The sequence below is a fragment of the Sturnira hondurensis genome, unplaced genomic scaffold (genome assembly GCF_014824575.4).
Source record: "Sturnira hondurensis isolate 20B ecotype Veracruz unplaced genomic scaffold, ASM1482457v3 Scaffold0021354, whole genome shotgun sequence".
In the NCBI taxonomy this organism is placed as follows: domain Eukaryota; kingdom Metazoa; phylum Chordata; class Mammalia; order Chiroptera; family Phyllostomidae; genus Sturnira; species Sturnira hondurensis.
The window spans coordinates 1,308,061-1,326,989 of NW_028093985.1; the positions used below are offsets into that span (position 1 = coordinate 1,308,061).

An 18,929-nucleotide genomic window follows, 5' to 3' on the forward strand; every position below is an offset into this window, starting at 1 on the left:
GTCCTCTGACCGCCGCCTGCTGGGTTCCGCCTGGATAAAGCCTGGGGGGGCGACGGGTCGGCTGCCGTCCGGACTCGCAGCTCTTGCGGGGAACGGAGGCTGGCAGCGTGGCCCCTCAACCCGCGGCGGGGAGGCTGAGGACCGCCCGCTGCCCGCGCTGGGACAAAGCGCGAATGGGGCGGGAGACGGGATCCGGCCCCGGAGGCTCCGGGCGCCGGGCGTGCTCGGCGGCTGGGACGCCCACGACGGGCCGTGGCGCGGCCGCCCCCAGCTATGCGCTGTCGGAGAGCGCGGGCCCCAGCCAGGTGGAGGGGGCTCGTCTCGCTCCCGCGCCAGCCCCCCATCTGAGCCCTTTTGCCCCCCACCATTTTCACACTGAATTCCGTGCTGAGGCCGGATCGGCATTTCCTCTCGGCTTCGCAATTCGACTCGTTGGTCTGTGCCCAGGACTTTGCCTCTGGGCCTGTTCACAAAGCGAATAAAAGTTGGATTTAATGTAACTGGATTCTTGGGGCTTAAGTGCACCGAGACTTCCCCTTGTCCCTGTGTTCCTTCCCCTTCCTCATTCTTTCCACACCCCTCCTCTGAACACATTATTAGTATTAGGTTCTTTAAGAATGACTTCTCCCTCTCCCTGTGGTGTTTTGCTGTAGTTATTGTTTATTGTCATGGGAAGTACAGTTCAGCCATGTACAGGAAAGTAATATGTTTACTCAGGTATCTTGGTTGAATCTCATTTTATGCCCTGACAGTTTCAAGTACTACAATTCCATTTTAACGTTTAGAAATATTTAAAGGAGTAATCTTTCAGTGCATAGGATTGTGCCTTAAATTCTTATTTCTAAGTGTCTCAAGCATGAACTTGTAGTAATCAAATCAGTTCGTAGTTATTTGTCTTTATGTTCCTTGTTTTCCACAAGCAACGTAAATACATTAGGTTTTCTTTTTTAAACAACAGCTTTACCGAGGCACAATTCATATACCATACAATACTCCCATTTAAGTGTACAATTCAAGGATTATTTTGAGTGTTCACAGAGTGTTCAGACATAACCACAGTCAATTTTAGAACAATTTTAGCACCTCAGAAAGAATGATCTATTAGCAGTTACTCCCTGTTTCCCTCCTGCCTCAGCCCTAGGCAACTCATCTGTAGATTTGTCTCTTCTGAATGTATCAAATAAATGGGATCATGTGTATGGTCCTTTGTGACTGGCTTCTTTCACTTAGTGTGTTTCCAGTGTTCATGATGTAACATGCTTGTACCGGTACTTAATTCAGTTTTATGACTAAGCATTCCATTGTGTGTACATACATGCTGTGTACACACAACATTTTATTTATCCATTACCAGTGATGGACATTTACTGGTTTCCACTTTTTGGCTCTTATGAATAATTCTGCTATGATCATTTTTGTACAAGTTTTTATGTGCACACGTCTTCATTTCTTTTGGGAATGGAGTTGTTGGGTCGGTCGTATGGTAAATCTCTGTTTAACATTTCAAGGAACTACCGAACTGTTTTTCAGAATGACAGAACCATTTTACAGTTCCACTCTCAGTGTCTGAGGATTCCAGTTTTTCCACATGCTGGACAACACTTCTTGGTTTTTTTTGGTTTTTTTTGTTTTTAATTTAAGATTTTATTTTTTTTAGAGAGAGAGTGGAAGGTAAGGAGAAAGAGTGGGAGAGAAACATTCATGTAAGAGAGAAATGTCATTCATTTGCCCCTTGTTCACTCCTGGACCCTGGATGAACCTGCAACCCAGGCATGTGCCCTGACCAGAATTGAACTGTCAACCCTCTGCTTTGCAGGACAGCGCCCAACCAACTGAGCCACACTGGTGTATGGTGGATGGGTATGAAGTAGGATCTCATTGTGGTTTTGATTTGCATTTCTGTGGTGGCTAATGATGTTGAACATCTTTTCATGTGTTTATTGCCCACGTATGTATTTTCTTTGGGCAAATGTCTGTTTAGATTCATTGCCCATTTTTAGATTGGTTTGTCTTCTCACTGAGTTTTAAGAGTTCTTTTTATATTCTGGGTACATGTCTCATCAGATATATGACTTTGTAAACATTTTCTGTCGTTCTGTGGGTTATCTTTTTCACTTTCTTGGTGGTGTACTTTGAAGCACAAATGTTTTTAATTTTGATGCAGTCTCATTGATGTCCTATTTATCTGATTTTTCTGTTAAACTTTTGTTATTTATCTAAGAAGTCTTTCCTAGACCAATGTCACCAAGGTTTTGAGGGGGGGGATTTTTGTAAGTTTATTTCAGCCAAACCGACAACATATGCTGAGGAGCAAGATCTCAGATGCTTCCCAAGGTCTCAAAGATTTACTTCTCTTGTTTTCTTCTGTGGGTTTTCTAGCTTTAGCTCTTAGATTTAGGCATGTGATCCATTTGAAGTTAATTTTTGTGTGTGGTGTGAAGAAGAGATAAAATTTCATTCTTTTGCATGTGAAAAGTCCCAGCACCATTTGTTGAAAAGGGTCTTCTTTCTTCATTTGAATAGTCTTGGTATCCTTGCTGAAAATCAGTTGACCATAGCTATATGGATTTATTTCTGGATTTACAGTTGTATTCCATTGTTTATACTTATGCTGGTACCACATTGTTTTGACTACAGTAGTTTTGTGGTAAGTTTGGGATCAGGAGTATGAGTCCTCTGATTTCATTATTTTTTCTGAAGGTTATTTTGGCTATTCTGGGGCCCCTTGAATTCCACATGAATTTTTAGTTTAGCCTATTAGCCTATCAGACTTTTAGGTTTTACAATGTCAATTTATAAAACTTTTATTTTATTTTATTTAAAGATTTTATTCATTTATTTTTAGAGAGAGGGGAAGAGGGGGAGAAAGAGAGGAAGAGAAACAATGTGTGATTGCCTCTTGAGTGCCCCTTACGAGGGGTGGGGTGGGGGGGACCTGTCCAGCAACCCAGGCACTAAGTGCCCTGAACTAAGACTGGAATTAGTGACCCTTTGGTTCTCAGGCCTGCACTCAATTCACTAAGCCACATCAGCCAGGGCTATACGACTTTTATTTTTTTTAAATTTAATTTATTTATCTTTAGAGGGGAAGGGAAGGAGAGAAGGAGAGAAACATCAATGTATGGTTGCCTCTTGTGAGTCCCCTGCAGGGAACTGGCCTGCAACCCAGGCATGTGCCCTGACTGGGAATCGAACTGCGATTGTGTGGTTCGCAGGCCCACGCTCAATCCACTGAGCTACTCCAGCCAGGGCACGACTTTTAAAATAATCATTTAAAATGACATTCTTAAAATGTTTTGCTTATTTTTAAAATATATTTTAAAAATTTTTATTGATTTGAGAGAGAGAGAAAGATAGACATGATTTTGTTGTTCCACTTATGTAGTCATTGGTTGTTTCTTGTATGTTCTCTGACTGGGGATCGAACCCTCAACCTTGATGTATCTGAATAACACTAACCATCTGAGCTACACAGCTAGGGCTGTTTTGCATACTTTTGATGCATGAATGTGTTTTGGAAGTTTAATTTAGTAGCATTTTAAAGTTATCTTTTGTTTTCTGTTAGCTGAGCTTTGAGAACATAGCCTTGTGTGATATTTTTGGCTATTATGAATAATGCTTCTATAAACATTTTTGTACAAGTTTTGTGTATGTACTTTTTTCAGGCCCTTTTAATAGAGGAATAAATTTGGCTATCTGAAATCTACAGTGAATCCCAAATCTAATTTATGTTTCAGGCTTTGCCTTCTCTTCACTATTGAGTGAATAGTGAATATTTTAACTATTCAGAAATAGTTAAAATAGACTGCATTTTATTTTACTTCCAAGACTGGTGTTGGGGCTGAAAGCTCTAACTGATTAGAGTTTTGAAAGCTCTGGATGAGGATTAAATGAACTAGGGAAGTCTAGGAACCAAGTAACGTCCGAGAATTTGATGGTTGTCTGTTTAAAACAACTTAAAAATTTTCATATCTTGGGATCACTTACAAAATAATTTCTTAAAATAGACAACTTAAAACTAATTTTACTTTTCTCCTTGAATGTTTAAAGTAACATTGTCAGAACAAAATAAGACTTGCCAGAGTGAGATAATGGGAACCTTTAAAGTTTTAGATTTGTAACCAAACATCCTATTAATTGTTTTTTTCCCTACATGTAAAAAGACAAACCTTTTGTTGTGGCATTTTATTAGAGGAAAATTTAAAGTATTCAAACGCTCTTCAAGCTTTTTTGAAAGCAGTACATCCTGCCTTTTTCTTTAAAATATGATTTTTTTAACTCAAACCATATGTTATGTTACAGATTTTTTACTTATATAATATTAAGTAAAGAAGAGATAAATGTATTCAATATTTGCACTTCCTAAATGACAGGTCTTTTGTTGCTGATAAGTCAATTTTTGCCATGAAGGATAAGTGCCATTGATAATCAAGCTGAAAATGTTTTTCTTTTCTATTAAAATTGGACTACAAAAATCTTTTAAGTTTTTATTTATTGATTTGAGAGAGGTGTGGGGGAAGAGAGATTTTTTGCTCCACATATTTAAGATTCATTGGTTGATTCTTGTATATGTCATGACTGGGATCGAACCCATAACCATGGTGTATCAGGACGATGGCAGGGTGTCAAAAATCTTAATAGCAGGCACTATACCATTGCCTTTAATATGTCAAAACAGCTGTTGGCTCATCAAAATATATATAATTTTTAAAAGATATCAACAATTATTACAGTGAGGAAGTGTGTCTGTGTGCTGTCCCATTCTCCTAAGAGTCGAGTACTAGTTAGTAATACTTTTTTTTTTAAAGATTTTATTTATTTATCTTAGAGGGGAAGGGAAAGAGAGACAGAGAGAGAGAAATATCAGTGAATGGTTGCCTCTCGTGTGTCCCCTGCTGGGAACTGGGAACTGGCCTGCAACCCAGACATATGCCCTGACTGGGAATCGAACCGTGATTGTGTGGTTCGCAGGCCCGCGCTCAATCCACTGAGCTACACCAGACAGGGCTAGTTAGTAATACTTTTGAGAGTCTCTATGTTACCATTGCATCATAAGTATTAAAATAGCTTTATGTTTTGTGTAAGTTCAGGTTATTATATTCAGGAGTTAACTTTTTTTTTAAGGAATGGATTTCATAGGTGATAATTATTGAAGGGGGAGAATAACATGCCTAATTAAATAAATAGCTTACAGATCTCATTTTGAGGCATTTTTTGAAAGGCACCAAGTATTTTTTAGCATACATCACATTGTGATAAACTGACATTTTTAGTTAGTTAACTTTTTCCAAAGATTATCTCCAGTCAGCATATCAAGAATGGACAACAGTTATTTTAGGAATTTTTATCCTGAAGTTTTTTCTTATTTCTTTTACTGATTAACCAGTGCAACAGTCTTATTCCATTTGTTTGTTGATTTCACTGTTTTTGTCATACTTAAGTTTTAAATAAAATTGGAGCACTTGGTTATATATCCCAAATTTCATCTGTGATTATACAGATAAACCAAGAGGTTTTTTTAAAACCTGGAATTGCTATTAATAGGACATTGAACACAAAACATTGTTATATTTTTGTTTGATATTTAGTATAAGTTTAGTATCTTAGATGAGACTAATAACCACATACACACACATTCTTTGGGATTACTTAATAATAGGATAATTTAAAAATATATGTCTTTAGAAAATTAGTTGTACTGACTATAGAAAACCAGAATATAGACTTTCTATTACTTGAAATTTCTGGATATTGTAGTTTGGGGTACCTGCTTAGGATATGATCCCATCAGAAGATACACTAAAAATTTAAAAGTACATGTGTATGTATATTTAAATATGTACATTAGTTAACAGACTTACGAAATTTACATGGTTCAGTATCAAAAGGTGCAAAAGGGAATAAATACAGTATAAAGTCTCCTTTTTCTCCAACCATCAAGGTCTCCCCAAAGGCAATCACTTTCTCAGTTACCAGTTTCTCATGTAGACTTCCAGAGATAACCTATGTGTATATATAAGCAAATAACATCCACTAAGTTAAAATGTATTATTGTATGACTGTTAGCCAGTTATCCATGCCCAAATTGTTTTCATCTTTAACAGGCTATGAAAATGCAGACTACAGATTCATCTAACTAGGTTTAAGTAGACTTGACAGGTAGACATTATAAAATCGTAGTATTTTAGGAGGCACTACATTTTATTGTCAGGCCCTTAGATTTTTTTGGTGGGGGTTGGGGTGGAGGGAAGATCGTCTTGTATTTTTGCCTTAATCTAGAAGGAATTGGAAAGTGAGAAATTGATACTGATCTAGTCTACATAAATTCAGTTCAGGGAAAGATTTTAGAACATTGATTTAGAAAGGATAAAAATTCGCTGTCTGGTTATTTTTAGCCCTACACACTAAATCCTTAGTGCTCTTATCCTTTCAGAACAAATTATTTAGGCGAATGCATGGGAGAACAGGTGTACTTTGTATTATCCTGCATATTTGGCTAGCATAAGACCTTTGGAAGTAGGGGTGTGTGCGTGTGTGTGTGTGTGTGTGTGTGAGAGAGAGAGAGAGAGAGAGAGAGATGGGGTATCTTTTGAGATTATCCATCCTGATTTCATAATTCTAGAATAGTTAATCTTAAGAAATCCATATAGAAATATGGGATCATACAGACTTGAAAAGGGAAGTAGGGCTTGGCTTTCAATTTACCTAGTGTGGAAAAATTAAAGAATATTAGAGTTAGAAGAACTTTAATAATAATTGGGTCCACAGAAGTTAGCATAAATTGGTCAGAAGTGGGGAGAAACAAAAACAGCACAACAGCAATTGAGATGTATAGTTATGCCTGTTGATGAAAATGCTAAAGAATGTTGTTGGAATGACCAGAGTTTGAGAGGATTAAATTGAGAAATGATTAGTGAACTGTGTGATGAAGATAAGGCACATAATTCCATCAGTTCCATTGGGCATATACAATTCTTTGATGGATTGCAGGAGTATTGAGTAGCATGTTTGGTTGACTAGGGAAAAGATAGGAAAGCACAATATAAGTAAAGCTAGTTGGTGGAGCTGGGACCTTAAAACTAACGGTGTTAGTTTCTGGTTTGGTGAATAACAGCCAGTGAAAATGGTTTCCCCTTTTAATTATAACCATTATAATGTAATAAGTAAAATACAGAAGAATACAGAAGAAAGTAGAAATTACTATAGCCTTTTCCTCTATCATCTGAGATCCTTACAAATGCAAATTTTAAAATGGGGGTTTTACTATGTAGTTTGTATCTATAGAGTTTTCAAGTGACGCTAAGCATTTTTCTAATGTGGCTAAGTATTGAAAATATTTTCCGTGACTACATAGGTTTCCATGGAATGGAGAGGTCAAATTTTTTGACCACCTTCCTCATCTGGACAGTTAGGTTATTGCTAGTTTTGTTTTGTTACGTCTATGAATTACACGGATTGGAGATTTAAGTGTTGATACATACAAGATGCCAGTTTACGAGGCAGCCTTCTGTGTTTTGTAAGCATAGCTTGAAGTGTTTTTGAGTAAGCTGAAATTGTTAAGTAAGTTTTATTATTTTCATTTTGAAAGTAATGAAAATTACATTCATGTAAGAATTACAGAAAATTTGAAAGATATAAAAATGAAAAAAATACAACTACTATTTTTGCTAAATCCATATGCAATATCTATTTAGATAGCTTTGTGGATTTAACTTGAAGGATTTAAAGAGGTGAGTTATAATTAAAAGATTAGGGAGTAGTATCTGATGAGTGAGAAAACAGGTTTTTTGAAAAAAGATTTTATTTATTTATCTTTAGACAGAGGGAAAGGGAAGGAAAAAGACAGGGAGAGAAACATCAATGTATGGTTGCCTCTCAGAGGCCCCCTACTGGGGACCAGGCCCGCAACCCAGGCTTGTGCCCTAGACGGGGAATCAAACCAGCAACCCTTTGGTTTGCAGGCCCATGCACAATCCACTGAGCTACACCAGCCAGGGCAGGAAACAGTTTTTTAATCTGATAAGATTTATTTCTTTCAGTCCATTGACAAATGTTTGAGTAAATTTGTACCTGCATTGAGTAGGTTTGACTGCTGAGCACTGCTCATTCCACATATTTTAATCATTGTATTTTGCGTTAGCAATATTTTGTCAATAGTTCTACATAATAGTTTTGGTGGTCATATGTGAAAAACTGCTTCCATATATTTTATTCTTTTTGTCCAGCAGTTTTCAAGGCAGAAAAGCGCCGGGGGGCTGTCATTGCATATTTGTTGAATTCCCATCAAAAGTGTTTAAGAGATTCTTTGCTAAAAAGGCAGTTCTTCAAAGAAAATAAAAGTATCTTTAGAATTAGATGTATTTTTAGTTAAATGTTTTATTTCTGTCTTTTAGAGAAAGCAGATAAGGTGAGACTACATCAGACATGTGTTAATGTTATACTTTGCAGTGACTTGTCAAGATTTGCTAATAAATGTTGGTAAGAGCTAGAGTAAAAGGGGCATATAGAAAGGTAGGAAGTGATGCTTATTTATTTATTTATGAAGTGGCCTGGAGTTCAAAGGAAGGTTAAGGCGCATTATTGTTCACAGGACAGCACCTCCTGACCTTTCTCTTCCCCCTCTAAAATATATATTTTTTTTAATTGGAAAGGTAAAGTCAACTTTAAAAAAAGATTTTATTTTATTTTTAGATAGTGGGGAAAGGAGGGAGAAGCGAGGGAGAGAAACATCAGTGTGTGGTTGCCTCTCGCATATCCTCCGCTGGGGACCTGGCCCACAACCCAGGCATGCACCCTGACTGGGAATTGAACCAGCAACTCTTTGCTTCACAGATCGGTGCTCAGTCCACTGCACCACACCAGCCATCGCTCAACTTCTTAGTTTATACACTCTATACTCTTACCTTCTGCCTGTTTTTCAGCTCTTAGACTCAAAAATTTAAGTATTTAATTTACTGTTGCCTTTGAAAGAGAAGCCAGACCATTAACTAGAATCTGTGGGGTTTATAGTTTTGTGTTTTTTCTACTATTACTTTTGTGGCTCTTAAAACCTTGATGAGAACTTCCGCCAAGATGGAGGCATAGGTGGAAACACTGTGCCTTCTCCCACAACCAAGTTTGAATACAACAAAGGTTTGGAGAAACAAAGACACAACCAAAGGACAGAAAATTGAATTATACGGAAGTCCCACTACATCTAACCATTCAAGGGGGACGGTAAGAGGGGCGGAGCCAGCAGCGAGCAGGGTCGGGCAGGACAGGGCCCCCCGACCCAGACGCGCAGGCAGACGGGAACCAGTTGGGGTGCGGGGCAGACCGCGGGCGCATATTCGTGCACAGTGAGACAGACCACGCAGGCCCCAGGGGGCGAGGGCTGACGGCGGTGGCACACTCGCGTGCAGAGGGACGAAACGCGTGGGCCCGGTGACGGCAGCAACTGCGGCACCGGTGAGGGCCGTGTTGCAGGCGGCGGACAGGACGCCATAGTCCCTCTTTGACCCCGCACCCACATACAGCGTCACAACCCAGCGACTTAGTTGCCCTGCAAGACCAGTGAGAGCCATTGTCCCTCTTTGACCCCGCCCCCACATACAACGTCACAACCCAGCGACTGAGTTGCCCTGTTCTAGTGAACACTTTAGGGCTCTGATCCTGCTATGGAACAGGCACGAACAAACCAAAAGATGGCACAAGAAGAACTCAAAGTCCCAGAGCCAATAACTCTAAGCGACCGAGAAATTGCCAGCCTCTCAGAAGCACAATTCAAGACACTATTTATCAGGATGCTCACAGAACTGGTTGATTATAGTCACAAATTAGAGGAACATATGAAGGCTAAACTAATTGAAATGAAGGGAGATGCACAGGAAACCAATAGTGATGGAAAGGAAACTGGGACTCAAATCAATGGAATGGACCAGAAGGAAGAACAAAACATCCCACCAGAAAGGAATGAAGAAATGAGAATTCAAAAAAATGAGGAGAGGCTTAGGAACCTCCAGGACATCTTTAAACGTTCCAACATCCGAATTATAGGGGTACCAGAAGGGGGAAAGAAACAGCCACGAGTGGAAAACGTATTTGAACAAATAATAAAGGAGAACTTCCCCAGTCTGGCAAAGGAAATAGACTTCCAGGAAATCCAGGAAGCTCAGAGAGTGCCAAAGAAGTTGGACCCAAGAAGGAACACACCAAGGCACATCATAATTACATTAGCCAAGACCAAAATGAAGGAGAGAATCCTAGAAGCAGCAAGGGATAAGGGGACAGTCACCTACAAAGGAGTACCCATCAGACTGTCAGCGGATTTCTCAAAAGAGACCTTACAGGCAAGAAGGGGCTGGAAAGAAGTATTCCAAGTCATGAAATCCAAAGACCTACAGCCAAGATTGCTTTATCCAGCAAAACTTTCATTTAGAATGGAAGGACAGATAAAGTGCTTCTCAGATAAGGTCAAGTTCAAGGAGTTCATCATCACCAAGCCCTTATTATATGAAATGCTAAAGGGACTTATATAAGAAAAAGAAAATGAAAAAGATGAACAGTGAAAGGACAGCAAACACACAGTTATTAACAACCACACCTAAAACAAAAGCAAACCAAGAAGACAGCTAGATCAGGAGTGGAACCATAGAAATGAAGAACACATGGAGGGTTAGAAACGGGGGTGGGAGGGGGAGAAGAGGGGAGAAGGCACAGAAAATAGCGTAGATGGTAGGCAGAAAATAGATAGGGGGGAGGGCGAGAATAGTGGGGGAAATATAGAATCCAAAGAACTTGAGACACGTGGTTATAAACTGGGGGGGGGAGAATGGTGGGAGAGGGAGGGTGTGGGTGGAGGGGTTTGAAAGGGGGGAATAGAACAACTGTAATGGTATAATCAATAAAATATATTAAAAAAATAAATAAATTTAAAAATTAAAAAAAAAAAAACCTTGATGAGATCCTTTTTAGTTAAAATAGAAATTTCATAGCCTTGTTAATGGAGGTATGCTTTTTTTTCAAATGGAAATATGTTATATTGTATTTTATAATCTATATAAGAAACTTTCAGTATAAAGTTATAAAATCAGCCAGAAGAAGATGACTTTGGAGTTCCAACATAAGTTTGATGACTAATTTAAACTTTAAACTTGAAATTTCAAGGATATCTTATTCATAGATTACATTAGGCTTGAAAAGAATAGGAGCATTTTAGTGACTTGGTGACCTTATTTACAGTTTTTCTTTTCAGCTAAATTTCACTTCAGTTGCTAATTTAAGTGCAAGACAATATGTGGAGTAAACCTCATTTTCACATTAAAAAGTAGTATATTACTGTATATATTTGAAAAGGAATCTGAACTGATACATATCAAACTGTTAACTACAGTCATCTTAGTTAAATTAGAGTGGTAAGAGGAAACAGTAGGAACTGAGTTTTTAAAAGACCTGTATGATTCTGGACTTTTCATTTTTCAAAGGATGGTAAAACTTTTTTCCTACTTTATCCTAGGAGTAATTATACAAAGATTTTTAACACTTATTTTTATTGAATTACAACATCAGTTGATGTTCTCTGAAAGTCATACCTCTTTGTAAAGTACGTTAAGATTATCAGATAAAAGATCTTATTTTAGTGCATACCTTCATAGCAGTTGTCCTCCTTGGGCCAACAGTAGTGTTAATAGCTGGTTTTGTCAGTTAATACTGAAAATTTATCTGCAAGAATTTATTGATTAAAAAGGATACAGATATTTACTGAACTTTTTGGACAACGTTATTGAGCCGTATTGTCCATTTGATGCCATACCGTGCCATACCAGACCATATGGGTCAGTCATTTCAAGCCTACAGTTCAATGGTTTTTGGTAATATTCACAGTCAGTTTTGGTAATAACTTGCAATCATCATTACAGGCAATTTAAAAACATTTTTATTACCTCAAAAAGAAACCTTGTACCTTTTATAATCCCCTATATTACTCACATCCCTACCCACCACCCCAAGCAACCCACTAGTCTACTTTATTTTTGTATTCTGGACTTTAATATGAATGGAATCATCCAATAGTATGTGGTCTTTCGTGACTGGCTTTATCTTAGCATACTGTTTTCATGGTTAATCAATGTTATTGCATATATCAGTGCTTTACCTCTTTCATGCCTGAATAATACTCTAGTGCATGAGTGTATCATCACATTTTGTTTATTGATTTGTCAGGTGATGGACTTTTGGGTTGTTTCCACCCTTTGGCTCTTATGAATAATGCTGCTGTATGCATTCTTGGTCAGATTTCTTTGTGGACGTATGTATTTACTTGTGTCAATTAAATGAATGAATAGCCAGCTGCAAAGAAGCTCATGACTGATTACTAAATACCTACTCTTGAAAATCTAGCTACAGGTGTTCTTCATTTGTGCTTCACTTTATTGCACTTCACAGATGTGTTTTTTATAAATCGGAGACAAGACCTTCCAACCAGCAAAAAGCTTACGAGTTGCTTTTTTGTCACACTCACTTTGTTACGGTGGTCTGGAACTGAACACTGAAGTTTGCCTGTATTTGGTTCTGGGTTTTCTTGTTTTTGTTTTTGGTGGGTGTCAATAATATTACATTGATTATGGTGATGGTTGCACAACTCTGTAAATACCCTAAAATTATTACAATGTACATTTTAAATGGGTGAATTGTATGGTGTGCGAATTACATCTCAATAAAATTGTTGTAAAAAAGTAATTTAAAAATTTGAGCAGAGGTAATAAACAGCCATTGATAAGCAAGATTTTATATCAACAGTTGTAGTATACTTGGGAGAAAATTGCGTTTTGAAACTGCTTTTTATGATAGCTCTTAACTCTGTTATGTCTATACTGAAGACTTGGCTTACTTATTATTAAATTTTTATTGGAAAGTGATTCTATACTCATCATTCCCTTTCCAGAAATAATTTGCTATCAATAGTTTGGTATGTATGCCTTCAGATTCCTTTTGTATACATACATATATGCGCAACATGTTGTTTTTTCAGTGAAGATGAAATCCTACTAGATTTTTGTTTTCCACTTTCCTTTTTAACTAAATTCAGTTTAATTTTTTTTTACCAAAAAAAAAAAAGCAACATCAGGCCTCCATAGAAGAATGGGCCATTATGAATGCTGTAGTCATCTGCTACCAATGAACATAAATAGCAACCATATCCAACTGTTAGGGAGGGCTGACCTTTCTAAGTAAATATGATTTGACCATTCAACTAAAAAAAATCTTGCTTGTATGTGGAACCTCCCTGTACATTTTTCAGCAGTTTCCTATAAATCTATAATTTTTTAAAAATAAAAATTAAAAAATACATTGTTCTTAATGAGGAAGATACCAATCTCCAGGAATCAAGGTAACAAGAACCAATTTGTTAAGACAAAACTAAGTAAAACTATTCTCCAAGAGAAAAAGAAAATCTCCCAGTGTCTCATTTTTTTCTTTTTTTAAAATAATCTTATTGAAGCATATTTTTTCTGTCATAAAAGATACCCATTTTAAGCATGCAGTTTAATGGTTTTTAGTACCTTTACAGAGTGGTGCAACCATCACCATAGATCAGTTTTAGAGTATTTTTATATTCCCAGTCATTAGATCCCTCGTGCTCATATACAGTTAATTCTCTTTTCCACCATTAGTTCTGGGCAGCCACTAGTCTACTTTCTTTATAGATTTCACTGTTTTGGACATTTCATACAATCATACAAAATGTGGTCTCTTGTGTCTGGCTTCTTTCACTTACCAGAGTGTTTATGAGGTTCATAAAGTAGCATGTGTCGGTGTTTGTTCCTTTTTATTGCTAAATTGTATTACATTTTATGGCTACACCTCATTTTGTCCATCCATTTACCAGCTGATGGACTTTTGGGTTGTTCCCAGCATAGGTTATGTTTGGCTATTGTATCTTTTTTTTTTTTTTACCAGCAGTATAGCTGGGTAGATTTTTTAAATTAATACTTAAAATCTGCAATTTTTTTTCTGCTGTAGTCTTTTAAAAACACTATTATTTCATTGTAGGGTGTACTGGCATTTGTTTAAACAGTGATGTTAGTGGATACTTTTGAATTGTTTCTAATTTTTAGCTTTACAAACAGCACTGCAGTGAGTATTCTTCCACATATTTTTTGTATGTGTGTTTGTGATCCAGACTTTTAAAAGTGGAATTTCTGAATCAAAGTTCGTGAACATTTACAGATTTAGTAAAAGATTGAAGAGCAGAATACTTCTTTAGTTGTAATTTTATTTGATAATAAGGTCTTTTGTCATGTTATTTGTACATTTGTGTATTTTTAGTTAGCCAAAGAAAAGAAAGTTCTGCTTGCTCGAGTTAATGAATATGTTAAGAAAAAATATTTTTGTGTTGAAAATAATAGGAATGTATCCACTTCAAGGTCTAGTATAATGAAATGAATATGCAATCCAGAAATTTTTCTTATTTTACTCTTCTTTGTATTAGAACCATCTACTGTAAAGGTTGGTGGCTACTATAAAAGTTATAGAAATTGCATGGAGGTACTTTTAGTTAAAAAAAATACTGGGTAGTCTCAAAATGGTGGCAGAATTATATGAGTTATGATAGTAACTTGCAAGAGTGGTTTCTCTTCCTATTTTCCCAGAATTTCAAATATTTTGTGTGACGACACCAAAGCCAAATAAGTATAGACCACATTGCTCAGTCTCCTACTGTATTTTGTACATGTATGTCAAATGTATATTCAGTGTATCATCAACTTATCAAGGTTATAAAGTAAGTTTTTGATAAGGTGACACTAAAACCTGGGTTCTTTGCTAGACACCTTGACTTAGAATTTTTTAAGAGTCATTTTGAGGAATTAAATATTTTGCTTTGTTTGCACCAAAGAAAAGGTTATGATTAACAAGTATTTGTGTTAATAGGTTTGTGAAATTGTTTAAAAAAATGGGGCCTAGAGTCAGACTCATCACAGTTTTCGACATCGGGAAATGTATAAATCTCAAATAGGTAGAGTTGACAGATGGATTAGTAATCACGCAGGGCGTTTATGTTTAGCCCTTAGTGCCTTTTGAGGCAGGCTTCTTTCGCATCACATCCTTAGTAGGAGGACTTTCCAAGTGAAGACTTGAGGGTTGGAGTAGCTAGTACTTTTTCCTAAGGTAAATTATGTTACTGTTACTATTTTAATATTATATAGTATAGTAAGCAAATTAGTACACCTTATTCCTTGTATTGGGAATTTTAAGTAATATGCTGTTTGGATATCTGAACATCCCAAATAAAGAGCTACTCCTTTATCTCACAAACTTAATGAGAACCCAGATATCTGAATATCATGTAACCTCTTCTTTTGATTACTTAATGTTTAAAGTACTGTAACAGAGACAACATTCCCGGGACCTTCTTGTACGAATTACAAGATGGTCTCCAAGTTCCTGTCTCCTTAACAATTGTTTTTTTGTTCTTTCCCTTGTAGGCCTGGTAAAGTTTTTTTTTTTTCCTAGTGGTCTTTGTTCTGGTTTGCATAGCCCATCACTCCCAGCTCTTTTCCTGTTTGCCCTTTATGCATAATGCACATTGGGAACCTAGGTAACCTGGACTAGTTAGAATTATGTGCAAATGAGAATAAAATGTATGGAAGCAGTTTTTCCACATATGACCACCAAAACTATTCTGTAGAACTATTGACAAAATATTGCTAGATGGTGTTGTCAGATGAGAACTTGGGGCATGAGAGCTTTAGACTTTGGATTTTAAGGTTTTAGATTTTAGGTTTGTTTTTTTGAGGTTTCATAATACTGGAGTTGGTGGGTCGTCTAATCACTTGTAGTTTCTATATTATATTCAAGTAATGGAATGAAGCCCTCAGAGGTTTCAGGCCTGCCATTATTTGTCTGTGATTTTATTTAGTAATCTGCATATTTAGTAATTGCATATAGCAATGCAAAATGATGTTACTTTGCTTGCTATAGCTAGTGGTGATAGTTACCTAAAAAAATGTTCTTTCTTTGGCTGGAATAAATTTTTGTGAAAAACCCAGGGGAAGTAAAAACTACAGTTATATAATAAATTTTTTCTTTATCTTAAATGTGAAAAATTGTAGAAGCCACGTGGATGTGTTTGGATTCTTAAGAGACTGTAGTTTTATGTTCTATTTCTGAAAAATGGAAATGGATGTTCAAAATACTAAGGATATTTATATTATCTCCTTATAAATAAAACATTTTAATTTGTTTTATGTGTCGAAAACTAATTACTTGGTATATTATCTGACGTTTGTTAGGGATCACTTCAACATATCTACAACACATGGAAGTTTTTGTGTTTCCTGTTTTTGACAAACTTTGAAAAAATTAGTGTTGTTTAACACTTGGCTTACAGCATTGTTTTTTTATTTCCAGTAAATATATTCAGTTCTTCATTATTTTATTTTTTTGGAAGAAAAATAAAACTGCTCACTGAGGAGAGTTAATTGAGTTTGGTTTATTGATAGCCTTTTATTGGGTTGGCAAAAAGTCCGTTTAGTTTTTTTCGTAAAGTAAAAGACACTTCATTTTCACTGATAACTCTATCGATTCAGATATTTTGAGTATGTTAGCTATGTCCTGCTATTGGCTTCTAGTGGGTAGAGGCCAGGGGTGCTGCTGAACATCTTCCAATGCATGTAAGAATGCCCCAGAGCAAAGAATTATATGACCAAAATGTCAATAGTACCAGGAAACTTTGCAAACCACTTTTGACACGTTCGGTCAGTTGTAGCACCTTCTCCATACACTGCACAAATCTTTTTATTGTGTTTCTACTTGAGATAATAAAGCATATTATCTTGAGATAATAAAGCATAATACGTTGAAAATATTGCATGTCCTCTTTTATCTTCAATTTTAAAATGGCTGCACAAAAATTCATCAATTTGGATAAGTTTTTAAAAAGTGAATGCTGATATGACAGCTGTCACAATACACCTTAACAAAATTGTTTCAAATGAAGTTGGAGACAACTAAGTGCTACTAGAGCCATCATACAGAAAAAACTAAACGAACTTTGTGGCCAACCCAATATTTCACTGCAACATTGATGTTTTCAATGTTTTTTGTTGTTGTTATGACTTGCTAATTTAGCATTTATTGGATTAAATAACAGTAAAGGTTTTGTAGTGTTGTAGAAAGGTTTTGTAGTACTATTTAGTGGTCTGGTTCTGTTAATTTCCCATTAGTTGAGGATGAGCCAATAGACTGTTACTGTTCTTTTTTTGAAATTTTACCTACTTTCTCACTTCTCAAATTGCTGAAGTTTACTGAGAGATATATTAGCAATTATAAAGTACCTTGTAGTATTCGATACTTATATGCTTAGTAATATGTTGTCTTGACTCAGAAATCAAGACTTAGTAATTTTAAAGCACATACTTTTGAGGTAAGTCCGCAGTTTTCAGCCTTTTCATCTCATGACACTCATAAACTAATTACTGAAATTTTGTGGCATACCAACATATATTTTTTGTTGATCTGCCAATAAAAATAGCTATAATTTTGATTTATTCACAGTGGATGGCTGTTGTTTTGTTGGCTCTTGCAATTTTTTAAGTTGACAATCTAAGGGAAAAGAGGTCAGTGCCCCTGACTAAACAGTCAGGTATTGCATGTTTTAAAAATTCTTGCAGACTACCAGTTTGTCATGGTAAGCCAATTGAAAGTTGTTGAGTTAAATAATCAGGAATCCCTTAATGCATGTTCAAGGAATTGAATTGGTATTTGGTAATATATTTACAGAGGTTCATGTTTATCTTTTCCAAATTATGCTGCATATTATTCCTTAAAATTTCAGACTTAGTTTCATTAATATGAATTAATTGAATTAATATGCCCCTTATGAATGATTATAGAGTATGCACATGTATGTGATGTGATTGTATATGTAATAAATTATAAATTTCATTAAACCTTACAGCATTTCTTTGATCCAGTTTAAAGTCATACGTGAATAACAATGGTCACATTTAGGAAAGACAGGTCACCTAAAAGTCAGAATTCCACATTAGTTAATGCAGGGTTATTCTTGTCATTTTGATATTTGTTTCTCTCATTCTTTTATTATTATTTTTTGGTACACTAAAAATCTTTTTAAATTGTAGGGGGAAAAAAATAGTGGCTTTGATGTCCTTTACCATAATATGAAACATGGACAGATATCGACAAAAGAACTAGCAGATTTTGTAAGAGAAAGGTATGTATTTTTTGTCATTTAACAATTCATTACAAGTTAAATTTTAGAATATAAGTACCAGTAATTGAAAAAAAAATTGGTTGTGAAGCAATCAAGTGCAGTTGTTAAAAATATACTATAGTTATTTTGGGTTGGCCAAAAAGTTGTGTGGATTTTTCCATAAAATAAAAGAGACATTTTTAATTTTCACCAATAACTTCTATTGATTTGGGTATTTTGAGTGTGTCGGCTATCTCCTGCATAGTATAACGTTGATTGTTCTCAGTTAAAGTCTCGATTTGATCGCTGTCAACTTCACGTGACCTGCCCAAGTGTGGAGCATCACCCAGTGAGGCGTCTCCAGCACGGAACTTCGCAAACCACTTTTGACCTGTTTGATCAGTCACAGCACCTTCTCCACACACTGCACAAATCTTTTTTGTTTTTTGTGCTTCAGTTGTGCTTCTACCTTTCTTGAAATAACAAAGCATAATATGCCAAAAATGTTGAGTATTTCTTCCATCTTCAATATTAAAATGGCCACACAAAAATTCACCAAATTTGATAAGGTTTTTAAAAAATGCACACTGATATAACAGCTGTCACAATACAGTCTTAACAAAATTGTTTCCTATGAAGTTAAAGACCACTAAGTGCTACTAGAACCTTCTTATGGAAAAAACCGAATGAACTTTTTGGCCAACCCAATACTTTAAAGCAGGGGTTCCCACCCCCA

General features: G+C 36.2%; 1 protein-coding gene across 5 annotated transcripts in view; it reads left to right on the forward strand.

Annotated features, from left to right (window-relative positions):
* FCHO2 (FCH and mu domain containing endocytic adaptor 2) overlaps positions 1-18,929 on the forward strand; it is a 116,971-nt gene that overhangs the window by 538 nt on the left and 97,504 nt on the right. For 3 of the 5 annotated variants that reach the window (XM_037032452.1, XM_037032453.1, XM_037032454.1), the window contains exon 2: positions 18,123-18,214. The exons of the other annotated variants lie outside the window; for them this stretch is intronic. In XM_037032452.1, the coding sequence (XP_036888347.1) occupies positions 18,123-18,214 (92 nt within the window). The remainder of the gene's footprint in view (positions 1-18,122; positions 18,215-18,929) is intronic. 5 annotated transcript variants of the gene reach the window in all.